The following is an 18,816-nucleotide window of genomic DNA, read 5'->3' as shown; positions in this document are numbered from 1 at the left end:
ATTAAATTAAAATATTTTTGTAAATTGGTTCCATTAATTATATAGAATAATCATCTAATTTTACAAATTTTAGCCGTTAATTGAGAAAAAAATCTCTAAATTACGCTCCCAACCCACGTTACAAATAGAAACTCAATCTTGGAGAACAAGTATAAAAATCCCTGTGAGTTATGGATACAACCCCTGCTGCCCCTAGGGGTGAGCATTCGGTCGGTTCGGTTCAAAACCGAACCGAACCGAATAAACCGAAAACCGAAATTTTAGTATTTATAAGAACCGAACCGAATTGATTTTAATCAGAACCCGAATCAAACCGAACCGATCTGATTCAATTCGATTCAATTCGATTTGATCGGTTTCGAATTTTAATAATTTTTTTTTATTTTTTACACTTTATTTTTAATATTTTAAAATTTAATTAAAATATTTTAATTTTAATATGATTTAATTTCTCTATATTATTATTGAAAAAACATATTATTATTACTAATCGGTTCGGTTCGATTTTTTCGGTTTTTTTTTATCAAAACCGAACCGAACCGAAATCACCGAAATTTTTGAAATTAAAAACTGAACCGAACCGAAATATATAAAAAACCGAATTAAATTTTTAAATCGATTCGATTCGATCGATTTTTTCAATTTAAACCGAATACTGCTCACCCCTAGCTGCCCCAACAATCTGACCATGCTCTTTTTGCAATTTCAATGCTCCCATCCTTTTAATGTCACAAAAATATATAAAAAAATCATAACCGGATCTAGTTTATAAGTTAAATTTCTTGCATGAAAACTTTGACCAGCGTAATAACTAACCTTTCCAGTGCAACCTAATGAGTATTACTTGTAAAGAGCTTTAATAACATACAGAAGAAAAAAATGAATCTTTATATTCTATTTTTTGGAATAAGGCGAATTAGACTCCATCAAAAAAGTTTTAGCCAATTTAATTAATATGAAATTTTAAAAATAAAAAGTTATAAACTGAAATTTTTTTATTAAATTTTCGAAAATTGAAAGTATTTTAAACAATTAAAAAACATTGCTATTTATATTAGTAAAAATTTAAATATAAAAAATTATGAAAAAATCTATTTAAATCAGCGTTGGAAAAGGAGAAGGAAATTGCAGGTAAAGGTGTCTGGTTTCCCGTGGAAGCAGCGAAGCAGGCGAGAAAGCCCATTGGGGCGTTGGCCTATTGGCAAGTGAGCTAATTTTGATACCTAAGAATGTATTAATTATGGGTTTATAGCTTTAAATATTAATTTTATATTTTATTATTAAAAATTTTAAAAAGCTTTTTTAAAAAAAAATTAATTAATTTCATCTTAAATAAGAAACTTTTTTGGGTAAATTATCCAACAACTTAATTTGGGCATGATTAACCATTTCCCTAAAGTTTAGGGGCAAAAAATAGATTTTTTTTCTTATTAAACGTCTGTTGTTAATGAAATTCAACTTAATAATAATAATAATAATAATCATAGCATGCAAAATTAAGGGATATTTAGTTCAGTTATTTAAATTTTTATAAATTGATAGGGCATCCAAATAATTTAATTGAAATATTTAATAAATGTTTGAAAAAAAATAATCAAGCTAATAAGTAGTTAATAAAATGTTTATTGACTGTATTTTATATCATCTCTATAAGCAGAGGTTCTTTTTTATTTTTAATTTTTACAATTAGGGTTATTAATTTGTGTTTTTTTATTTAACTGTCATCTTTTAAAAATATTAACTATAATTTTTAAATTAAAATTTACACCAATAAATTATTTAAAATAATAAATAAATATAAAATATTATAAATATTAGTTAAACTAGTTAAATATTTATTCTTATATATAGAAGGGCAATGTGTTGTTACCATAAAATAGAGACATGTAACAAAAATGTGATATAATTAATATACAGTCTCACTCCACAAAAAGGAAGGTTTGGATGACCATAGTATTCAGAATCGAGAGAAAAGAACATCTAGACGCTTCAGGTCTGCTTCACTACAGATTGGCCTCAGATCGAATAGACTCGTCTTCTTAATTTCAGGGCAAGTTTCCATAAGAAAGTTACTATTATCAGCTACAATCCAACAAATTCTCTTTTTGCCTGCGATCAAGAGATTCTCGACCAATTAGTCGGCAAAAATCTCTTATCAACGAACCGGCTACATCATCGCACGGATTATCAGGAAATACTATATTTATCTTAATTTTTTACATTATAAAAGAAGAACGATTACAGAGGTAAATGTACACTATTATCTTACACAACTACTCTTAAGTTCTAAACACTATACTCACCGTTAAGGTTGAGCATTCGGTTGATTCGGTTCAAAACTGAACCAAACTGAATAAACCAAAAATAAAAAATTTAGTATTTATGAAAATTGAATCGAACTGATTTTGGTCAGAAATCGAATCGAATCGAATCGAACCAAATTTGATTCGGTTCGATTCGGCTTGATCAGTTTCAATTTTTAATAATTTTTTTTTATTTTTTACACTTTATTTTTAATATTTTAAAATTTAATTAAAATATTTTAATCTTAATATAATTTAATTTCTCAATATTACTGAAAATAATATATTATTATCACTAATCGGTTCGGTTCAATTTTTTTGATTTTTTTCTGATCAAAATCGAACCGAATCGAAATAACCAAAATTTTTAAAATTAAAAATCAAACCGAACCGAATTGAATAAAAAACCAAACCGAATTTTAAAATTAATTCGATTCGGTCGATTTTTTCGGTTTGAACCAAATACTGCTCACCCCTACTCGCCATTCTCTTCCTCTTACTAATTTAAGCGTCAGAGTGACTGCCGTGGACACCAACCACCTTGCATTCTCTATCTTGCAGGTGGATCAATCACAGCATAACTCCATTGGCCACCTCATCAATTTATTTTCAACAATATCATTTGGTTCCATTATCAAGATCTCCATTTAATCCTTTTTGTTCATTTGGATTAATGTTTGGTCTTTTGTTCCTTTTTTCATAGAAATAAATATCTCTTTTCTCCTCTCGAAATGGCTAGTAGTTTACAATTTGCTACTAAGATTACTACTAGTGAGAGTATCATCATCTCTTCCACCCCTGACAGTGGACAAAACACGTCCTTAATAGTCAATGAAGCAGATCTCAATAACTTAACCAGTGAGCAGATGCTCCAATACATCCAGAAGTTGCAGCTACTCTCGAGTAGTATAAGGCTCAAGGGGAGGCATCATTCACGGCTCTCAGGAAAAGGGAAGAAGCCCTCGTCGACACATCGAGGACTCGTATAGAGGTGATTAAAAGACAGTCCGAAGGGAAGGCCAAGGTCGAAGAAGATGAAGTAGACGATCCTTCGAAAAGTGTGGACTGGAAGTTGGTACGGCTGTTTAAATGTACCAAAAGGAACAAGAGGAGGAGTTTGACATGAAGGATGCCTTGCCTCTTTCAGAAGAAATTTTGGCAAAAACTTTTCCAATCAAGTTTAAGCTGCCTAACTTAGACAAATATGATGGAATAGCAGATCCCAGAAGCTATCTGGCGATCTTTAGGATGACCATGTAGCTTCAGGATGTCAACGATTTTATGTTATGCCGAGTGTTTCCATTAATACTCTCAGGTTTGGCTTAGAAATAATATTAATATCTGAGCCCAGGTTTGATTCAAAATTTTACGCAGTTCGCTACATTATTTAAATATGATTTATTACTTATATATGTCCCAAACAACTCTCCTCTGACTTGCGGAAGATCCGCCAAGGAGATGGCAAGTATTTAAGGAGCTTTATCTCACATTTCAATACAGAAGCAATACAAGTGGAAGAATTAAATCATGAGATAGCATCTGAAGCATTAAAGAAAGGGACACACAATGCCAAGTTCATAGATTCCCCAATCAAGAACCTAGCCACTACGTACTAACAATTAATGTACAAAGCCCAAAAATACATTAGGCTGGATGCGAAGTCTAAGCATTGAGAGAAAACAAAAAGACGGGTCAAAAGCAAAATCAAAAGTCAGAATGAACAAAAGCTTCTAAGCAAATAAGTCAAGAATCCATTAGGTCAAAAGACCGGGTGTTGGACCGCATAAATATAAAGCTTTTAGGCCAATAAGTCGGGAATCCATCAGGCCAGAAGATCAGGTGTCAGACCCATATAAATAAAAGGTTCTAAGCCAATAAGTCGGGAATCTATCAAACAAAAAAACCAGGCGTTGGACCGCAGAAATATAAACAAAAGCTTCTAGGCCAATAAGTTGGGAATACGTCAAGCTAGAAGAACGGACGTCGGACCCATCTAAACAAAAGCTTCTAGGCCATAAGTCGAGAATCTGTTAGGTCAAAAGACTGGGAATTGGACTGTAGAAATATAAAGCTTCTAGGCCAATAAGTCAAAAATTCGTTAGGCCAGAAAACCAGGTATTGGACCGCAAAAATATAAACAAAAACTTCTAGGCCAATAAGTCGAGAATCTATCAAGCCAGAAGACCGGGCGTTGGGCCCATATAAACAAAAGCTTCTAGGCCATAAGTCGAGAATCCGTCAGGCCAGAAGACTAAGCGTTGGACCCATATAAACAAGGCCATAAGTCGAAAATTCGTTAGGCTAGAAGACCAAGTGTTAGTCCCATTAAATAAGGCCATAAGTCGAGAATTCATTAGGCCAGAAGACTAAATGTAGTCCCATTAAATAAGACCATACGTCGAAAATTCATCAAGCTAGAAGACCAGGCATTGGTCCCGCTAAACTAGGTCGTAAGTCCAAGATTCGTCAGGCCATAAGACCGGGTGTTAGCCCCGCTTCACAAGATATTTCTACATCATTTCATGACAGGCCGTAAGGCGGATATATGCCAGGCCCACCAAACGGGTGTTAGTCCCATTTAACAAGAAGTTTCTAAGGCATTTAATGCCTAGGTCATAAGGTAGGTATGAGCCAGGCCACACAATCGAAAGCATTGGTCCTATCTCACGAAGAGAGCCACAGGCATGTGTTACTGCTCTTGCAATCACTCCCGAAAATCTAAAAATTCTTGCAAAAGAGGAAGGCCCATTCTAGATGGGCGAGAATTTTTGACGATCAATGAAGGCAGGACGAGCTGCCAAGTGAGCAAATGAAGTCTGCAAGGAGCTCGTAAGGGATAAAAAAAAGCATAGAAGCTTTTCAATGCTAGAAAATGTCTGGAAGCTTGATAGGGTTGGAAAAGGCCAAGGAGCTCGCAAGTGCTACAAAATATCCAGAATGTAATACCCGGCTAGATCCTTACATCGGAATCCCGACTTTTTGGCGGAATCTCCGTCGGAATCTGGAATTCAAAGATACCAGAGCCTTCTAGAAGGGTAAAATGTGTTTTCTAAAATGTTTTCACATGATTTTATGGTTGTAAATGGGAAAGAAATGGAGTTTTGAAAAGAATAGGCCAAGGAGGAAGGTCCCAGGTTCGGTCGCCGAACCTCAAGTTCGGCCGCCGAACATGGGGCTGCTTCGGGAGTGCTTTAGGCCTCCGAAGACTTTGAGAGAAGAAATCAGGTTCAGCTGCCGAACCTCAAGTTCGACCGCCGAACATGGGATAGTTTAGGAGACATGTTAGGCTGCCGAAGGTGGTGGAGTTGTGGAAGCAGCTTAGGCCGTCGAAGGTGGTTGAGCGGCCACCTATAAAAGGCCCTCAGACCGAAAATGGGCGAGTTTTCTCTCCATTCTCGAGCTCAGGTGTGTTCATGTCCTACTTTGGTTGATTTTATGTTCTTTCTTCAAATCCTTCAAGTTTTAACTAGTTTTAGCTTGGGTTTTGAAGTTTTGAGCTCAAAGATCAAGTTTTGGAGCTTGGAGAGCCAAGGAGTTTGTTTCCTCCCATCTCCAAGCTAGGGATCGCACCAACCCTCGATCTTCAAGAGATAAGTGTGGATCTTTGCTTTCCTTTATGTTTTAATGAAGTTTTAAGAAGTTTTTATGCATGTGTGAGTATAGATGTGCATATTAAGGTTTATGTGGGTTTTATGCTCAATGTATGTTTATGTGATGTTATGTTGGAGGTCTAAGCTAGTTTATGCTTGTGGGAGTGTGTATGCATGTTTGAGAGAGAGCATGTGAGACTTTGAGTTGTTTTGGAAGGTTTGGAGGCTGTTTGTGCATGAGGAGGCTGAGTTCTGTCAGTCTGGAAGAACTCAGGTTTGGCCGCCGAAGGGACTTTCGGCCGCCAAACCTGCCTGTGGTGGCTTGTTTTGGCTGCCGAACCTTGCCCCCGAAAGTTGGACTTTCGGCTCTGGAAGGGAGTTTCGGCCGCCGAAGGTGCCGCCGAACATGCATGAGTTTCGTCTCTGGAAGGAACTTTCGGCCGCCGAAAGTGGCTGAGTTTCGGCTCTGGAGGGACTTTCGACCGCCGAACCTGCCGCCGAAAGTGTCTTGTCCAGCCTTCCTTTGCATGTTTTCTATGATTGTTCTATGATGTTTTAGGGGGTTTTTGGAGAGTTGTTTATGAGTTATTTAGAGTGTGTTTGGCACCTCATTCAAGTCCACCTGTGTAGGATCGGACCCGAGGGACCGAGGAGGCCAGCAGTGTTAGCTGTTGCAGAGTCAGTCCAGCGTCTGCCAGAGGTGAGTAAAACTAACTCAAATGTTTTAAGCATGTTCACGCATCATGAATACCATGTATATGTATTAGGTTGTGTGCATTAGATTTCACGAAGATGTTGCATTGCATAATTTGATGTTGATGTGGATGGACCAAGGCGACCCCAATAGCCCTAGATATGATATGTTTAATGAAGTCCTGAGGAGCCCCACCGAGGGTCGGGCACCATGTATGTTACAGAAGTCCTGAAGAGCTCCTTCGAGAGCCAGGCACAGACAGAGGGAGTTTTGGTGGTCATGTCCATCTGTGATGTGAAATGTTTGTGCTGTGATGCGTTCCACGATAGCATATGATTTATTAAAGTGTTTATTGTTCTGCTCACTGGGCTTTTTAGCTCACCCCTTTCCCCTAACCCCCAGGTTTGCAGGTCTGAGGTAGTGCGGGAAGTCGGCAAGGGTTAATGTTATGTTTATGTAATAGATTAGCATGTTAGTGTGGACATGTAATGTAAATTGATATAATGTATTGTAAGATAATGAAATGTGATGTAATGTAACGTAAAGTAGAGTTATATCTATGGATTAGTATTGTGCTTGGCCCTAAGATCCGGTTAATCCCTTTTTGTACATGATGTATGTTATGTTTTTATTGTTCAGATGTGAACCAGGCTTGATATATGTAATGTTGACCCAACTAGAGCATTTGATGAGGGCTCTAGCATGGGGGTTTTTATGTTGACAGTTATATAGCATACGAATCAAGCTTGGTATATGAAAGGTTTTAAAGTTTTTATGTTTATGTTTGATCATGTATGGGATTTTACCAGGTAACAGGATGTATGTTAGGCTTGGTACTGGTCCCGGCGGCCTTAAGCCGATCTGGATCCTAGTGCTAGTAGCGGTCCGGTTTCCGGGTCGTTACAGATTGGTATCAGAGCCCTAGGTTCATATGGTCGGACCAATAGTGTGTTGGGCTCATAGAGGTCATAGAAGGGCAAGCATAATAGGCAAAATCATGTCCACTAGGATAGGATGTGGAGTCCTGTCTTGAATGATGATGTGAAATGCCATGAGTTTATGCATGTGCATTAATGTTATGCTATGTATGTGATGCAGGTTCAGGTGTTTCCACATGAACCGTATGATGCTAATGTTTGTATGATTGTGTGTTGTTCTTCAGAGGAGCTAGGATGCGTGGCACTCGTCGATATGTGGAATCGACTGGAGTTCCGTCTGAGAGAGAAGGTATGGACACCTTTCCCCCTGCTCTGCCAAGAGCGCAGTCGTGTAGAGTTGGCAGATGGGGAACATCAAGGGACCCTGGAAAGTCTTTTGATGTAAGCAGAGAATGAATGGATCTAAGGAGAATGTCAGCTGATGCGAGAGAAGTAGAGATGGATGTTCAGAGAAGAGATGTCAGTCTGGAGGTTAACCTGTTTGAGGAAGGCATGGGAGAGTCTCAAGAAGACGCTCAGACTCAGGATACCAGAATCTCGGGTTCAGGAGGAATTGATCCCTCCACTCTAAGTACAGCTGCCATGAGAAGTAAAAAGTGGGGGAACACCACTAAAAAGGGGGACAGAGGTCTCAGAAGATCGAAGAAGAGTAAGTTTTGGAAGAGGTTGAAATCCAGTTTGGGTTTTGGTAGTAGTTCAAGCTCTGGCTCAGGCAGTTCAAGATGCTTGAGGTGTGGAAGGCCGCACAAGGGAGTCTGTCTGATTGGGACCAATCTATGTTTTAGATGCGATCAGGAGGGGCACATGGTTCGTGAGTGTCCTACTGCGCCCTGGTTGGCACAATCCCATCGAGCAGCTTCAGGTAGAGCGATTCAGCCAGCAGCTCCAACCATGTTGCAGGTCAATGGTCGAGGCAGAGGGAGAGGGTCAGCCTTTTCTTCTGAAGGTTCCCATGGAAAAGGTCCATCAGCTCTAGCTCGGATTTTCACCCAAGCTCAGCAGGAGGCAAACACATCGAACACGGTGGTGCCAGGTACGCTCACTTTTGAATGTTCTGATGTGTATGCTTTTGTGAACCCTGGTGTTTCTCTTTCTTTAGTTGCTCTAGGAGCCGTTGAGAGGTTGAGTTGATAACTTTTGGGCTAGAGTGTCCTCTTTGGGTCAGTGGACCCAAGTGTGATCCATCTGTGGCAGGGTCAGTCTGCCGGTCCAGTTCAGTGTCAGTTGAGGGTAGATGCCTTCCACCCGACCTTGAGGTCCTAGACTTGACTGTCTGGACGTCATTCTAGGGATGGATTGGGTTTTTCTACTTGTGGTGCTACCTTGGGCCGTAGAGACAAGGTAGTCAGGTTCAGAGGACAGAATGGGTTAGAGGTAGTCTGCAGAGGGGACAGTGTAAGGATGCCTAGAGGTTTGCTGTCAGCCTTTCAGACTCGTAGGGTGCGTAGGAGGGATTGTCAGAGAGTTCTTATATGTCTTCCCAGACGAGCTGTCAGGTTTACCACCTGCTAGGGAGATAGAGTTTGGAAATAGAAGTGATGCCTAGCATCATGTTCATCTCTATTCTTCTCTACAGGATGGCACCTGCAGAGTTGTAGGAGTTGAAGGAGTAGTTGCGAGAGCTTGGTAGACAAGGGTTTTATCCGACCTAGTACCTCACCCTGGATTGCTCCAGTATTGTTGTGGGAAAAGCAGGATGGATCCTTGAGACCCTGTGTCGACTTCAGGCAGTTGAACAAGGTCGCTACCAAGAACAGGTATCCCCTACCTCGGATTTGTGATCTATTGGACCAGCTCGTAGGAGTCGGTTGTTTTTCAAGATAGATCTGAGATTTGGGTACTAGCTAGGGCTGAGCACTATTCGATTTAAACCGAAATAACCGACCGAACCGAACCGAACTAAAAATTTAGTTCGGTTTTATTTTTAATTCGGTTCGGTTCGGGTTTAATTTTTTGAAAAATCGGTGATTTCGGTTCGGTTCGGTTTTAGATTCAAAAATTTCGATCAGACCGAACCGAACCGAAATCACTAAACTACGTCGGTTTTAGCTCTTCCCCGCCCCCCGCCCCCGCCCCCGTCCCCATCCCCATCCCGGTCCCCAGTCCCAGGTCCCCAGTCCCCAGTCCCCGTCCCCGCTCCCCGCTCCCCGCTCCCCGCTCCCGTCCCCCCTCCCCGCCCCCCGCTCCCGTCCCCCCTCCCCGCCCCCCGCTCCCGTCCCCCCTCCCCGCCCCCCGCCCCCGCCCCCCGCCCCCCCCGCCCCGCCCCCGCCCCCGCCCCCGCCCCCGCCCCCGCCCCCAGTCCCAGTATTGATTTTTTATTTATAAAAATTAAAATTAAAATATTTTAATTGGATTTTAGAATGAATGTGAAAAAAAAAAATTTAAAAATCGAATCGAACCGATCGAACCGAACCGAATCAAATCGGTTCGGTTTGATTCGGTTATTCCTCTTATTCGGTTCGGTTCGGTTTGTGTAAAATTCTGCAATTCGGTTTTCGGTTATTTCGGTTCGGTTCGGTTTTGAACCGAACCGACCGAATGCTCACCCCTAGTACTAGCTATTGAGGGTTAGAGAAGAAGTCAGTTTAGTGAGAAGAAGGGAGAAGAGAAAGGATCAGAGTGCGCAGCGGAAGCTTATGGAGTTTAGGAGAAGGTTGGGTATTGCTAAGGTGTCTCCAATGGAGGGGGTCATTCGTTATAGGTCGAAGGGTAAAGTAGCTCCAAGATACATCGGACCCTTTGAAGTTCTGCGAAGGATTGGGGATGTATCTTATAAGCTAGATTTGTTAGTGTACATGCCCTAAGCCATTATTTTGAGCCTTTTTGTATGTCGTTTTGGCTATTAATAAAAGAGGTTTTTATCATTATTATTTGTTTGCATGTTACATAATAATGATTATCATCCCTGGTTACTTATTATTATGTTGATAATAATAAAATATTACTGGTATGATTATTGATTGATAATCATGAGATGATTATGTATATGTTGATATAATTCAATAATCATAAATACTTGTTAGAGAACAAAGTATTGGATGGACCCGCATTGAGATCACTACATGGGTCATTGTCATAAGTGAATCTCAAAGTAGTTATGTTTTAATCCTTTGACTTGAGATTGTCATAGTTTCCAACATAAAGACTATTATGTTTTGACATAACCAAACATTGTCTTTAATTGGACAATCATAAAGGTTATGATTGAGCATAATAGAAATTACGTAGAGGATAATGAACAATCAAGATAGGATTTGTCCCTCTTTCTGAGAGAGATATCTTTTGGGCCCCTCGATAAGTGAGACTGAGAAATGCATGTCCGTGCTCAAATGAATTGATAGTGTGATCAATATCATTTGAATTTATCAGTCTACTTAGAGATCGAAAAATCATAAGTTTGAACAATATAAGTTTGACATTGACCATGACTTATGTTCAAACTAGATATCGTGTGACAAAGGGATTAATTCATGTTCTATTAGGCTTTATCGGACTATTGATCCTCATAATTAGTTGGGTAGTCATAATGTCTTGCTAGAGGCCACTTATGACTTATGGGCCTTGTGGGACTGGGCCTATTGCCAATTAATGTGAGCCTATTGGGTCACACACAAAAGACCGTTGTTGATGTGCTATGTCATATTAATGGGCTAAAAGCCCATAGCCCATTAATATAATTAATAATAATAAGTATTATTATTATTAATCATTAATATATTTAATAATAATAAAGTGTAATTATTAATATTAATTATTAATATAATTAATAATAATAAGTGTTATTATTATTAATATTAATTATTAATATAATTAATAATAATAAAATGTTATTATTATTAATCATTTATTATTATGAGATAATAATATTTAAAAGATCTGCAGTCTATCTGTAACTGTTACAGATAAAGGATTATATCACATAAGATATTTGAGTATCTGCAAGATTGTGATAGTGAGTTACGAACACAACTCCTTTTAGGAAAAGGAGTTGTGAGATAAACACAACTCTTTTTAGGAAAATGATTTATGTGAAAATAAAATACTGAAACATATAAATACCCCTTCTACGAATTGTGGAAGGCACGTTTTTTTTGACAAAACTCAGTCTAAAAGATTGCAGATTGTGGAGCACATAATCTATCTATCTTTGAGAGAGCTAGCACTCTAAAAGGATAGAATACGTTCGTGTGGATACCATAGAGAGTGTTCGTTTGAAAAAGCAGCACCATCAGTCCAACATTGTATCTTCTCAACGAGATTAACAGGTTAGTCTCATATTCTTTTGTGAATTAAACGAAGCACTCAAATTCAGGAAAAGGAAATCAGAGAAATTTTATTTTTTCGCTGCATCTTTAGATTGCAATAATATCAGAATTTTCCAACAGTGGTATCAGAGCCTGGTTGTGCTTTTCGTTTAAATTAATTATGCCATAATTGATATTATATATGTGATATATGTTTATTAAAAAGGTATGATAATTATGGATGAATGATTAGATCATTTAGATAATTTTAATTTTTGTTAGAAAAATTAAAATAATTAAATAAAATAAGATTTTCCTCAAAATCGTGTGCTTGGGGAGCACATGGCCGCAGCTACCTCCATGATCAGCTGTGCACAGTAGTGATGGCCAAGTCAGCATGCACTAAGCGAGGTGCGGATGGCCCAAAATGAAGCCTCGTTGTTGTGGGAAAGGGATTGCTGTGATTCGGTGAGGACTGAAACGCTTGCTCCTTTTAATTCCGCCAACGATGTAGCTCTCGATGTTGGCTGTGCGGCGATGGGCAGTGCAAGTGTTGCGCGATCCTTGGTGACGGGTTGTGCTGGCGACGAGTTGTGCCGCGATGGGCATGCGGCAGCTTGGGTTTCTTCTTAGGAAGAAGATGATACCCTAAATTACAATTCTGCCCCTGAAAATAAAATAATAATAATAATAATAATAATAAGAAAATATATTTTAAAATTATTTTCTTTTAATCTTTAAATCAGATTTAAATAATTATATTTTATTATTTTCTTTGAGTCTTTAAATTAGATTTAAATGACTATATATTGTTATTATTTTTAGTCTTTAAATAAGATTTAAATGACTATATTTTATTAGTATGAGATACTATGCATCATTGTCTATATATATATATGTATGCATATTGGATGCTATGATATATATATATGCAAGATAAAATAATTAAAAGTTAAACCCTCACTCTAAAATTTTAAGTTTTAATGTCACCCATATATTAAAAACCTATCAAGACTAAGATCACCAAAATGCAGATTTTGCCAAAGCAAAGTGCATTAGGTTATCCTAGTAAGATAGGATGAGTAATAGTTACTCATTTATTTAATTTTAGTTGAGCTTAATTAGGCTATCAAAACGGTTTTGGGCCTAAGGCATTAGATGGGATATAACATGCATTTGACATATGATATCAACACCTCATAATCTAAGAGTTACATTAGATATAATTGGTAAGGGATTACCTACCTAAATAACTTAATTCTAAGCGTCATGCCAAAACTGACTTAGAATTAGGTGAAATATGGATCTTAACTCACTAAAATATTATTATTATTTTGAGGGTTGTATTTTAGTGGGAGATTATTATCACCTCAATATTAATTTACTAAATTAATTATGTTTGCATATTTTTGTAGATAATTATGGCTGCTAATAACAATTCCACCTTATCACTGCGATCTATCCTTGAGAAGGATAAACAGAAAGAAAATGGGACTAATTTTGTTGACTAGTTTATAAACTTGAGAATTGTTCTCAAATAAGAGAAAAAATCCTATGTGCTTGATGAAGCTATCCCAAAACCACCTCCTGCTAATGCTACTAATGCTGTTAAGAACAAGCATAAGAAGCATATGGATGATTCTAATGACATTGGATGTCTTATGTTGGCAACTATGTTTTCCAACTTTCAACTGAATAATAAAGAAACATAAGAAAATTTAAACAAGATCTTGGAAATCGAGAAAAGGGTCCAATCGAATTAAAAATTGCAGTAAAAAACACCAAGGCTAAAGTGCAGATATCAACACTAACCACTAGGAGTAGGTGTGGATGGAGTCAATGGAGGAGGAGCTGAAGCTGGAAGTTTATTGAGGAGATTATTGTTAAAACTGCAAAGAAATGCAGTAGTAAGCATGTTACGTCATCTGAATCCATCAAATTGACACCAAGAAACAGAACTACTCAAAATAAACCTGATGGGAGTGAACAAGGAAAAGGAGCCATTGACAGGAATATCTCCTGTAAGTCTGTTGGTTGAGAGATCCCTGCATGTCAATATAATAACATTCAAACAACATAAGTTGGAGATCTGTTTAACATATAAAACAAAATGCCAATTCATTGATCGTAAAAATATCAAGATCAGAATAACGGTACTCACAGGACTTGCAAGGTTCCAATGGTAGTCAAAGACATGGGAATTGTCTCTGACAAGGTGTTGTTGTTGAGACGCCTATTTCACAGAAAATAAGTTATCATCTCAAAAATAATTATGATCTTGTGTATTACATATTATGCATAACATATGTATGAGCTACTGGAAGTGAAAAGGAAGCCTAATTTTTTGTTGTTGAAAAGCATAATACAACATTTGTAGTCAACACAACCATCATTTCCCACCCTATTTCTCTTCTTTTGTGAGATGACAAAGGAACATCAACTTTTATTTATATATAGACAACCCTAATTCTTTTCTTTTGTGAGATGACAAAGGAAAAGCACTTTAATTTGTATATAGACAACTATTTAAGACCTATAACCAAAATACATAATCAACCATTGTTGGGAAGACAAGTCTTCTAAATAGACACGAAAATATGTGAAAATATAATGATATAGTAGAAGCCATATGACTTTGCTAATTACACAAAAATAAAGAAGAAGAGATGCATATTCGTACAAGATACGGAGTCTTTGAAGCTTGCCCAATGTCACTGGAATTGGACCACTTAGATTGTTCAAGTAAAGATCCAAGCTCACCAAGTTCGTCAAGTTCCCAAGCTCATCCGGAATTCTTCCACTTATGTTATTACGATAAAGTTCCCTGTATAAGAACTTGATTTAGTACAGGTAATTGAAAGATGAAACAAAGAACAAATAGTTTAGTACAATCACATTATACTTAATATAAAAAAATATACCCAGTTCACATTATTCACCATTAAAAACATGCATATATAGATATAAATATTGTTAAATTTAGAGAGTGCAAGGCATATTAAACATTAATTAATTTGAATTAACCACTACGGGCCTAATTATAGGGCCCTAGGGGTGGCTGAAACCCACAACTGAACCAGGCTATGATACCATGTTAAGAAAATGGGCTGGGCCTAATTAACCTCAAAGGCGAGCTCAAGCAGGGAGGAGAGCCCAAGGCATTAAAAAGGGCACATTATCCAAAATTAAAGTGAGATCTAACATCATATAATGTGGCCTTAAACTTGTACACATACAAATCTGAATGCATTTATATGTAGAGTGTGGTATAGACCAAAAAGAGAGATAAAAATGGAGTACAAACACTGGGACATACATGCACACATTTAGTTCAGCATACACATGTATTCACATGCACATATATGTTGAGCATACCCTTTAGAAGCATTATTCTTCAATTTGTAGTCATAGAAAGCCAGAGTATGCCAATATATTCAAACACATTAAAACAGGCAAAACTTAAAGATAATCCTTGCGAACAAAATGGTAGACTTTGAATTTGAACAAAGAATATCATGCATAAGTAAGTGGAAAAGGATCTTTCTAATGCACAAGGCCTTCAAAAGTTGCAGGCTATGGGGAAGTAAAACATTTAGCCTTTCCCTTGCAACGCAAGCAGGCTGTTTCCTGGTTTGAGTCCAATGCACCAATTCACAGCAAAGTTGATTAACATGAGCATATACACATATAGGTCAATAAAGGGACTGACTAATTTGCAATCCCAAGCCACCGAGCTTCACCTTTCTTTTCTGATCCCATGAACTTCCATTGCTCCACATTTAACCCTCAAGTCATTCAGCATGTGAATTTCATATATATTAGCTTAAGGTGACACTAATTTAGGACACAAAAAGGAGTCTGAAACCGACATAAGGGCTCAGAAGACAGAACATGCATTGGTTACAGGCCTGAGACTTCTTTTCTGTTCTAAATTATTCTCATGAAGAATTCATCACAACTAAAAAGTCCTTGATGGACGTAAAAAAAGGTCTGAGAGTTTAATGTCCAGAAAAAGAAGTATATTAGCTCAATAAAAAATAAAAATAAAAATAAAAATAAAAATAAAAATAAAAATAAAAATAAAAAAAACTCAAAATTCAAGGACTTATAATTTATACAAGTATCAAAGTGGACTTGATTAGCCCCTGATTGATGATACCACCCAGTGCTGCCTACCTTATGCTATGTTTGGGAAGAGAGGAAAATAAGAGGAGAAAAATAAAGAGAAAATCTATTTGCTTTCTTTGAGAAATGAAAACAATTTTGTATAAATTTACTTTCTTCAAGAAATGAAAGGGGGTAGAAAACAATCTCTTGTATAATTTTACTCCAAATTGTAGAGAAAGTGAAAGGAAAGTATGTGTACCAAAACCTTCATTGATAATGTGTACAAAAACCATTGAGCTAAAATTAAATATTTTTCCGCAATTTTTTTTTTTCGTATTTCTTTCCCCTTCATCCATACAAAACAGAGAAAATAACTCCCTTTATTTTCACTTTCACTTCCTCCCATATTTCACTTTCTGATTTCCCTTCCTCCCCTTTTCTCCACCAAACACAGTGTAGCAGTTAAGGAACCCCTACTAATCATTGAGGTAGTAATATTATATGTGTACAAGCAAATACTTACATTTGATTGATGTAAGCATGACATCACTCAAAATATTTAAATGGTGCAACACAATATTGCATCATTTAAATAATATCAAGTAGTGTATAAGCATGGTTATCTATATTGTTGTTCTACTATTTAAATGATGTACCATGATATATTTTTCAATATACACACTTCATCATTTAATTGCAACTCCATATATGCTCTCATACGATGATCCTTATTTAAAATTCAATCCATATCTAACAGAGCAAAATACATATATAAGCGGGAATAGAAACAGAAAAACGTTTCTATCTTAAAATCATCAAAACATACAAAACAGTGAAAAAGGCAAAATATGCCATGGCTGGTCATCAATGATAATACACATTGACAAACAAACAACCAACTGAAACAAACCTCAATATGAGTAAAGTACTACTTACAAGTACTGCAAATTTGAAAGCTGACCAAGCTGTGGAACCAGTTGACCCAATAGATTTGCATTTCCAAGGTCACTAAGTAAACGAAGAGAGAAGCATGTGACCATCATAACTACTTATAATTTATATCATAAGGAAATGGCAAGTGTAAGGCACTATACAAACTTACACTCGAGTAACACTATTTTCACTATTACATGTAACATGAAACCAAGTGCAGGGATTGACAAGGGTAGGATCCCAACTTTGTAGAACATTGTTAGGATCAGCTAAATTGGTCTTCAATGCGTTCAAGGCATCGCCTGTATTGCACAAACAAAAGCAATGAAAGAGAGCCAGAGGCAGATTGCAGATATCAAGAAATTAAAAATAATTCAAACATTCATCACTTATGGTCGAACGGTCATTACGGAAGATCTTCTGGTTACAAACTTATATTTCTTGTCAATGGGAACACATAAAACTTAGCCTAAGTGGGTACCAAAATCACAAACGTCACCAATAGGACACTACACGGATGTAGTTTACAGTTAGTTATTACACAATAAAACGATCAGCTCATACAAGGTCAAGAAAAAATTTCACAAGCTGAAGAAAGTTTCCAAATAGCTATTCAACAAAACATAAGATGGTTTTGTTTTGACAAATACTTCTTGACAACATAGTACCAGATTGTCATAACAGCCAATTCCAGGCAAAGTAATCAGAACAAAAACCCTTGAATTCAAAAAGTCAACATAACCAAATCTCAAAGACCCATGACCAAAAACTTAGTAAAAACTTTGATTTAAAGAATATTATATGCATAAACATAAAAACACAAAATCAAAACATACCTTCAGCATTACCAGAAACTCTGTAAACAATATAAAACAGCAAAATCAACCGGAAAAAAGCAAAGCGCCAGATCGCCCACATCTTTCGCTCCATTTAAGCACCCAAATTCATCATAATAAATTCAAAAACTACACGCTCATAATACAGTAATCATAACAACAACAACAGAGTCCTAACTCTGGAGCCCCTTGACTTGGATAGAGGGAATCGAAATATACGTTGACCCAATCAGAAAGAAATAAAATGAGAGAAATCCCAATAAAACTTTGATGGGTTTACTGGATCGTGGAAATGGGAAGTTGGACGAGAAGGATCTATGAATAAGAAGCTGTGTTTAGTGAGATTTTGAGAGTTTAGAGCTAAACCATGAGAAAATTTGAGAATAACAATAATAGAAGGGAAGAGTTTATGCAAAGTTTTTCTCGGGTTTGCAAATAAGGTCATAGATTGGACTTGGTAGGAAGGCGCTTAGTCAATGGCAATACCTTAAAAAGCAGTGTTTTTAAACCAAACCAGTGGAAGGACTAGGTCGTACTGCTCCAACGCAATTAGTGAATTTAATGACTCAAATCAATGAATTATTAACAATACTATAAATCAATTAAAAACTAGAAACTAATAATAATAATAATAATAATAATAAATTTAATTGATTAATTGTTCATTATTTAAATTAAACTTCTGATTTTTATTAAATTATATTTTTAAAAAATTATTATTTAATTCTTCCAGTAAAGACAAATATACTAATTGACCTTTTCAATTTTAAAAAACATATTAAAAAGTTTCTCATATTTTAAGAGTATATTAATAAATCTTTTCATTAATTTTAATAAATAAATATTATAAAAAAATTAAAATACTTTTGATACAAAATAAATAATTAGTAAATATTTTAAAAATTTGTTACATCAATTAATAAATTTTTTAAAATTATAGAAATTAATTAGTAAAATATTTAATGGCAAAATTAACAAAAAGATTAAATAGTAAAATTTTTTAAAATATCAGAAATATTTAAATATATTTTTTAAAATTAAAAAATTAATTAATAAATTTCTAACTTAAAATATTTAATTTTAATATTTATGAAATATTATTTTGATATATATATATATATATATATATATATATATATATATATATATATATATATATATATATATATAT

General features: G+C 36.2%; 1 protein-coding gene across 3 annotated transcripts; it reads right to left on the bottom strand.

The window, feature by feature from the left end:
- Nucleotides 1-1,308: 1,308 nt before the first annotated feature.
- On the bottom strand, nucleotides 1,309-18,130 carry LOC110628147 (BRASSINOSTEROID INSENSITIVE 1-associated receptor kinase 1). Of its 3 annotated transcripts, none has more exons than XM_021774662.2 (8): nucleotides 17,646-18,130; nucleotides 16,979-17,111; nucleotides 16,813-16,884; nucleotides 14,450-14,593; nucleotides 13,931-14,002; nucleotides 13,743-13,814; nucleotides 13,582-13,658; nucleotides 1,309-2,167 (listed from the first exon to the last, which is right to left on the bottom strand). In XM_021774662.2, exons 1-8 carry the CDS (start codon nucleotides 17,737-17,739, stop codon nucleotides 2,079-2,081), a joined length of 753 nt encoding a protein of 250 aa, XP_021630354.2. In that variant the 5' UTR covers nucleotides 17,740-18,130; the 3' UTR covers nucleotides 1,309-2,078. The 3 variants fall into 3 exon arrangements, with proteins under 3 accessions (XP_021630354.2, XP_021630353.2, XP_021630355.2); XM_021774661.2 differs by having other exon boundaries at nucleotides 1,309-2,109; XM_021774663.2 differs by lacking the exon at nucleotides 1,309-2,167 and adding an exon at nucleotides 11,769-12,436 and having other exon boundaries at nucleotides 17,646-18,129.
- Nucleotides 18,131-18,816: the final 686 nt, after the last annotated feature.

This window comes from Manihot esculenta, chromosome 12 (genome assembly GCF_001659605.2).
Source record: "Manihot esculenta cultivar AM560-2 chromosome 12, M.esculenta_v8, whole genome shotgun sequence".
In the NCBI taxonomy this organism is placed as follows: domain Eukaryota; kingdom Viridiplantae; phylum Streptophyta; class Magnoliopsida; order Malpighiales; family Euphorbiaceae; genus Manihot; species Manihot esculenta.
This window is presented reverse-complemented; position numbering and strand designations above follow the sequence as displayed.